General features: G+C 42.6%; 1 protein-coding gene across 1 annotated transcript in view; it reads right to left on the bottom strand.

Moving 5' to 3' along the window:
- The window catches only part of ptprz1a (protein tyrosine phosphatase receptor type Z1a), a 116,677-nt gene that overhangs the window by 83,858 nt on the left and 25,319 nt on the right, over positions 1-7,500 (bottom strand). The window contains exons 6-8 of the mRNA XM_053319383.1: positions 5,770-5,920; positions 1,864-2,039; positions 633-759 (exon numbers count right to left, since the gene is read on the bottom strand). Coding sequence (XP_053175358.1) covers positions 633-759; positions 1,864-2,039; positions 5,770-5,920 — 454 coding nt within the window. The remainder of the gene's footprint in view (positions 1-632; positions 760-1,863; positions 2,040-5,769; positions 5,921-7,500) is intronic.

Consider the following 7,500-nt stretch of genomic DNA (forward strand, 5'->3'; position numbering starts at 1 on the left):
TAAAGTACAAGTACCTCTAACTGTACTACAGTAAAGTACTAGCACCTCAAACTGTACTACAGTAAAGTACAAGTACCTCAAACTGTACTACAGTAAAGTACAAGTACCTCAAACTGTACTTCCGTAAAATACAAGTACCTCAAACTGTACTACAGTAAAGTACTAGTACCTCAAACTGTACTACAGTAAAGTACAAGTACCTCAAACTGTACTGCCGTAAAATACAAGTACCTCAAACTGTACTACAGTAAAGTACTAGTACCTTATAATTGTACTTAATGACAGTACTGTGAGTAAATGTATTAAGTCATAATTTAGTGATTGAATGAGTCAAACTGGAACTTATAATAAAACACAGGAATAACTTTAACTTATAATAAAGAAGAGATCAAGTCCAACCTGTGACCTTTAAAGTTAAAGTTTGACTGGTTTTGATTTATCACAGGTATTTTATTTTGTTAACATTTTCTTGTCGGGAATGAGCTTCCATAGCTTCAGTCTTCTTCTACTCTTTCATTTCAGGTCTTCAGATTTTCAGCCTTACATCAAACTAACTAAAGACCTTCTGCAGAGTCAGACATGTTGGGTTCATCTCTACGCTCGCTCTCGCTCTCGGTCACGGTCGGTCTTACCGGGGTCGTCGGCGGGCATCGTGACCGTCAGCACGTCGCTCACACGTCCGTACAGACCGTTGTTACAGACCGCCACCACCTGCACCGTGTAGCTGCTGTTAGCTAGCAGGTCGTCCAGCATCGCCCCCTGGTGGCGGGAGAAGGAACCAAACAAGGATTAACCTTCCTGTAGTCTGTTTTGACTGTTCCTTCTTTCCTCCTTCCTTTCCTTCCCTCCTTCCTTCTTTCCTTCCTTCTTCCTTTCCTTCCCTCCTTCTCCTACCTTCTTTCCTTCCTTCTTCCTTTCCTTCCTTCCTTCCTTCCTCCCTCCTTCTTTCCTTCCTTCTTTCCTTCATCCCTTCCTTCTTTCCTTCATCCCTCCTTTCTTTCCATCTTCTTCCCTCCCTCCCTCCCTTCCTTCCTTCTTCTTCCCTCCCTCCTTTCCTTCCTTCTTCCTCCCTTGCTTCCTTCCTCCTTTCCTTCCTTCCTTCCTTCCTTCCTCCCTCCCTCCTTTTCTTCCTTTCTTTCTTCCTTCTTTCCTCCCTCCTTTCCTTCCTTCTTCCTTTCCTTCCATCTTCTTCCTCCCTCCTTTCCTCCATCCCTTCCTTCCTTCCTCCCTCCCTCATTTCCTTCTTCCTCCCTTCCTCCCTCCTTTCCTTCCATCTTCTTCCCTCCCTCTCTACCTTCTTCCCTCCCTCCTTTCCTTCCTTCTTTCCTCCCTCCTTTCCTTCCATCTTCTTCCCTCCCTCCCTACCTTCTTCCCTCCCTCCTTTCCTTCCTTCCTTCCTTCCTTCCTCCCTCCCTCCTTTCCATTCTTCTTCCTCCCTCCTTTCCTCCATCCCTTCCTTCCTTCCTCCCTCCCTCATTTCCTTCTTCCTCCCTTCCTCCCTCCTTTCCTTCCATCTTCTTCCCTCCCTCCCTACCTTCTTCCCTCCCTCCTTTCCTTCCTTCTTTCCTCCCTCCTTTCCTTCCATCTTCTTCCCTCCCTCCCTACCTTCTTCCCTCCCTCCTTTCCTTCCTTCCTTCCTTCCTCCCTCCATCCCTCATTTCCTTCTTCCTCCCTTCCTCCCTCCTTTCCTTCCTTCTTCCTCCTTTCCTTCCTCCCTTCCTAGTACTACTACTACTCCAAAAAGTACAACTACTACTTCTACTACTAGTACTACTAGTCTGATGGCTTTTTGTACATAATGCCTCTCTTCCTGATTGAAGGAGGAGTTTATACTTGTTGATATGAACATGTAAACTCTCTCACCACATCCTGGTCTCCGTCGGTCAGGTATTCAGTCTTTTCTACATCGGTCAGTCCGTAGGTGACGGAGTATTTCTCGATGGAGGCTTCGTACACGGCTCGCGGTCGCTCCCACGTCACCAGCAGGCTGCTCAGGTTGTACGGCTCTACCTGGATGTTCTCCGGCTCTGAGCTGCACACTGAAACACAGACGGGAAAAGCTTCAGTATCAGTACCAACATGTAAGTATCCTTCATTACATTTCTAACTCTGTCTCCAGCTTTAAAGACTGTGTAAAGTGAATTCACACACATTAAATAGGTCATAAATGTATTTCTAAAAAAGGTGTAAAAAGCATTTCAACCATTTAGATTTGAATTGTGGAGCTAGGATTAGCATAAACCCGCCCCTGCTGCTGTAGAGGTAGAAATACATTCAGCACACACTACTACTACTACAGTCTACAGTTAGCCAGTTAGCTGAGTTAGCACTACTACTACTACAGTCTACAGTTAGCCAGTTAGCTGAGTTAGCACTACTACTACTACAGTCTACAGTTAGCCAGTTAGCTGAGTTAGCACTACTACTACTACAGTCTACAGTTAGCCAGTTAGCTAAGCTAGCTGCAAAGTTAGCCGCTGAGCTAGCAGCTCAGTTAGCAGCAGTTTGGGTAGAGGTGGTGACTTTGATTGACAGGTGACACTTGGTAGGGGGCGGGGCTTCAGAGGCTGATTTTTACACAACTTTGAAGCCTAATTTCATATATTTGGCGATTTTTTTTAATCGTTCAAATTTGGCAGGGTGGTTAACAACACACTTTTCTGTGGTATGTCAAACTTATATAGATTTATATTAATTTGTCTGTCAGCTCATGAATTATTGCATATAAGACGATATATTTTTAGATATATTGCTCACACTGGTTGTTATTGTGATTCGAGACTGATTCTGGGTCAGAGTTTAGAGATTAGAGGAGCGGAGGTAATGCAGATGACAGACAACACTGAAGTCTGGGATTAACACAGATTAGAGGAGGAGCAGAGGATCAATGACTGGAAACAAGAGGAGGCTCCGTCCCTCCATTCCTCCCAAACACACAGAGACCCTAACGTCACCCTAACGTCACCCTAACCCTGAACAGACTGGATCAGCTGCTCTCACTCTCACTCGCTTCACCCTCTGAACTTTAGCCTCTTTTTTTTAAAAGGGGATCAAAGGGAAAACGTCAGAGAAAAAAATAATCTAATACTTCCTCTGCAGCCGACAGAGATTCATGTTCCCCAAAAAATAGACTGGCTGGGTCTTAGAGTCGTCCATGTTCAACCACTAGAGGGCAGAGTTGAACCAGAGGAACATTTACTCACAGTACAGCAGTAAAGCATGAGCAGCATTACTTAAATACTGCACAGTTTTAAGATATTTAAACTTTATTTGACTATTTTCATGTTATACTACTTCATACTTCTACTTCTGTTATTACATTTAAGAGGGAAATGTACCTTTAACTCCTTTACATGTATCTCTCAGCTCTCTGCAGCTGTTTCTAAAACTGAAATGCTTCTTTATTTATTGAGAGAATATATTAGAGGATTATGGTTAAAAATGTCTAAGTGGTGTAACCATAAAAACTTTGTACCAAATAATTCAACGTTGCTTAAAAACAGTAAATAGTCAATAAAAGACCTTCCTTCCTTCCTTCCTTCCTTCCTTCCTACCTTCCTTCCTACCTAACACCATATCAACTAGTGTGGCATGATCTTACATCCTTCCTTCCTTCCTTCCTTCCTTCCTTCCTTCCTCCCTCCCTTCCTCCCTCCCTTCCTTTCAATGAGTGTCCTATAAAGGGTTAATGGACTTGTACGAAGTTTGAAATCACTGTTTTAAAGGGGGGGGGGGGGGGGGGGGTTCACTCTTTTTAGGTATGCATTTATGTTATATTGTAATTGGTTGTATTTATTTTAATATGGACCCCAGGAAGAGTAGCTGTTGCCTGAGTAACAGCTAATGAGGATCCAAATAAACTAAACTAAACTAAACTAAGTAATGTATTTGTGACGGTGGACATCTGAGCTGCAGACCCAGTGATCTCCAGCAGCCGAACAAACCGCTCCGGATCAACACCACCTCATTACTAATTATCGAGTGGAACCAGCGTGTGGCGTGAAAAAATAAATAAATCAAATCGATGTTTAACTGAGTGGCTCGTCCTCCCGCTGCCACCCAGCTGTTATTCAGGTCACCGCGTTTCTATTCTCATCCTGCCGCTGTCATTTTATTCTCCATCGTCTCTGTGATCCAGTTCACACTTTAATTAGCGTGAAGCAGGTATCTGCAGCGGAGGGTCACACTGAGGGCTGAAACATGACGCTGGGTGTGTTTGCTTCCACAGTAGATGATTTAAAGTTACTCATGAGTCTGAATCACCTGCTGAAAATGTGTTTGATAAAACTTTCTCAGAGTTGCTTTTACTGTATGAGATGATTTCACTGGTGAGTAGAACAGAAATCACTCTAATAAAATAAATATAACACCATGAGGAACATCTGTCAATACATAGATAGACAAATAGGAAGGAAGGGAGGGAGGGAGGGAGGAAGGACGAGAAGAATGAAAGGAAGGAAGGCAGGAAGGAAAGAAGGAAGGGAGGAAGGAAGGAAGGAAGGGAGGGAGGGAAGGAGGGAGGCAGGGAGGAAGGAAGGAAGGAAGGAAGGACGAGAAGAAGGAAGGAAGGGATGGATTGAAGTAAGAGAAGAAGGAAGGAAGGAAGGACAGATGGATAGAAAACAAGACAGACAAACAGGAAGGAAGGAAGGAAGGAAGGTAGTGAGGAAGGAAGGGAGGGAGGGAGGAAGGAAGGAAGGAAGGAAGGAAGGAAGGAGGGAAGGATTAGCGTGAAGCAGGTATCTGCAGCGGAGGGTCACACTGAGGGCTGAAACATGACGCTGGGTGTTTGCTTCCACAGTACATGATTTAAAGTTACTCATGAGTCTGAATCACCTACTTAAAGGACGGAGGAAGGAAGGAAGGAAGGAAGGAAGGAAGGAAGGATGCAGTAGATGATTTTAAGTTACTCATGAGTCTGAATCACCTGTTTAAAATGTGTTTGATAAAACTTTCTCAGAGTTGCTTTCACTGTATGAGGTGATTTCACTGGTGAATAGAACAGAAATCACTCTAATAAAATAAATATAACACCATGAGGAACATCTGTCAATACATAGATAGACAAACAGGAAGGAAGGATGAGAAGAGAGGAAGGGAAGATGGAAGGAAGGAAGGAAGGAAGGAAGGGAGGGAGGAAGGAAGGAAGGGAGGGAGGGAGGGAAGGAGGGAGGCAGGGAGGAAGGAAGGAAGGAAGGACGAGAAGAAGGAAGGAAGGGATGGATTGAAGTAAGAGAAGAAGGAAGGAAGGAAGGAAGGACAGATGGATAGAAAACAAGACAGACAAACAGGAAGGAAGGAAGGAAGGAAGGTAGTGAGGAAGGAAGGGAGGGAGGGAGGAAGGGAGGGAGGGAGGGAGGGAGGGAGGGAGGAAGGAAGGAAGGGAGAGAAGACAGGAAGGGAAGATGGAAGTAAGAAAGGAAGGAAGGAAGGAAGGAAGGATTGAAGGCAGAGAAGAAGGAAGGAAGAAAGGAAGGGAAGGATTGAAGGAAGAGTAGAAGGAAGGAAGGAAAGAAGGAAGGAAGAGAAGACAGGACAGGAAGGACAGATGGAGGATGGATGGAGGATGGATAGATAGATAATTAATAGTATTTGCTTTTGTTCCTTCATCATTGCTCTTATGATCAGCTTGTCAATCAACTGTGAAGCACTTTAAAGTACGTTAACCTGCATGAACAGCGCTATATAAAAGTCTGATTGATTGATAATGGGAGCTGACACTTGATCTCTCTAGTTATATAAGACAGGAAGTAGTGTTTGACATGGTACCTGGAGAGAGGACCTCCTCTGTGCCGGTGTAGGAGGAGAACACCTGACCCATGAACTGCTGCTGCTGCTCTCTGTAGTTGTTCTGCAGGTAATCCATCAGCATCACGTACCCGGCCTGCTGCATCGTCATCACCTCACAGAACACCTCCAGCTGCAGCACAGGAAGCACAAACACACCATGACTGATGCTGCTTTTAAAACTAGTTTAACTCATTTTTTAAAATTTTATTTATCTTGCCAACACTTATTTGTCACTGAGCCGACAGCATCATTAAGTGTGTAAATATCAGGATAACTGTAAATGTTAAGCAGTGTTGGAAAAGCATCTCTTAAAACACAGTTAATGAACAGTATCCCATTACTCAATACAATAAGAAATAGTAACATAACAGTAAAAATAATTGTAAAATATGAAAAATAAAGTTTTAAATGGGTGTGAATGAGCCTTAAATAATGTTGGAATAACCCTTTATAAGCCTTAAATCATGTTGGAATAGCCCTTTATAAGCCTTAAATCATGTTGGAATAACCCTTTATAAGCCTTAAATCATGTTGGAATAGCCCTTTATAAGCCTTAAATCATGTTGGAATAACCATTTATAAACCTTAAATCATGTTGGAATAGCCCTTTATAAACCTTAAATCATGTTGGAATAGCCCTTTATAAGCCTTAAATCATGTTGGAATAGCCCTTTATAAACCCTAAATGATGTTGGAATAGCCCTTTATAAGCCCTAAATGATGTTGGAATAACCCTTTATGAGCCTTAAATCATGTTGGAATAGCACTTTATAAGCATTAAATCATGTTGGAATAGCCCTTTATAAGCCTTAAATCATGTTGGAATAACCCTTTATAAGCCCTAAATGATGTTGGAATAACCCTTTATGAGCCTTAAATCATGTTGGAATAGCACTTTATAAGCATTAAATCATGTTGGAATAGCCCTTTATAAGCATTAAATCATGTTGGAATAGCCCTTTATAAGCATTAAATCATGTTGGAATAACCCTTTATAAGCCTTAAATCATGTTGGAATAACCCTTTATAAGCCTTAAATCATGTTGGAATAGCCCTTTAAGCGGCTCAGTCTGCCTCCCTACCTGCTCAGGTGAGTCACTTCCCTCCAGCTAAACAACAACACTCATCACGTGACACACACACACACACACACACACACACACACACACACAGAGAGAAGCAGCAGATCAATCACAGCCGCTTCACCTAGGTTAAAGTCATGACTCTTAACTGTTAGGAGCTGGAATGTAAACCAGCTGAGACACGTTGGGAGAAAAACCTGGAAAACCTGGAACAGCCACCTATATGTAAATGTATGTGTGTGTGTGTGTGTGTGTGTGTGTGTGTGTGATTGTTATTAAAGCTACTTACCTCTTACCTTTCTTGCATTTCACACAGCATCACTAGGTAATTATGTAGAGCTAACTTAGCTCCGTTATCAATATGCTAAACGTGATCCAGTAACTGTAATGTTACAACAAATACAGTCACACGTAACGTTATCACATATGATGTAGTTAGAAAGCCTGAAGGCGGAACCTAAGTTTGTTGTTGCCATGGTTTCCTTCTGTCCGGTTATTGTGTTACACGCTATGAAGCCGGCTAACTTTATTTGCCCTAATGTGCGTCCTTAAATTATAAATAAGTTATGTCAAGTGATGTTTCACTGATTGTCTGTTTGACTATAACCTGTTTATTGCTTTATGTAAA

This window comes from Scomber japonicus, chromosome 5 (genome assembly GCF_027409825.1).
Source record: "Scomber japonicus isolate fScoJap1 chromosome 5, fScoJap1.pri, whole genome shotgun sequence".
Lineage (NCBI taxonomy): Eukaryota > Metazoa > Chordata > Actinopteri > Scombriformes > Scombridae > Scomber > Scomber japonicus.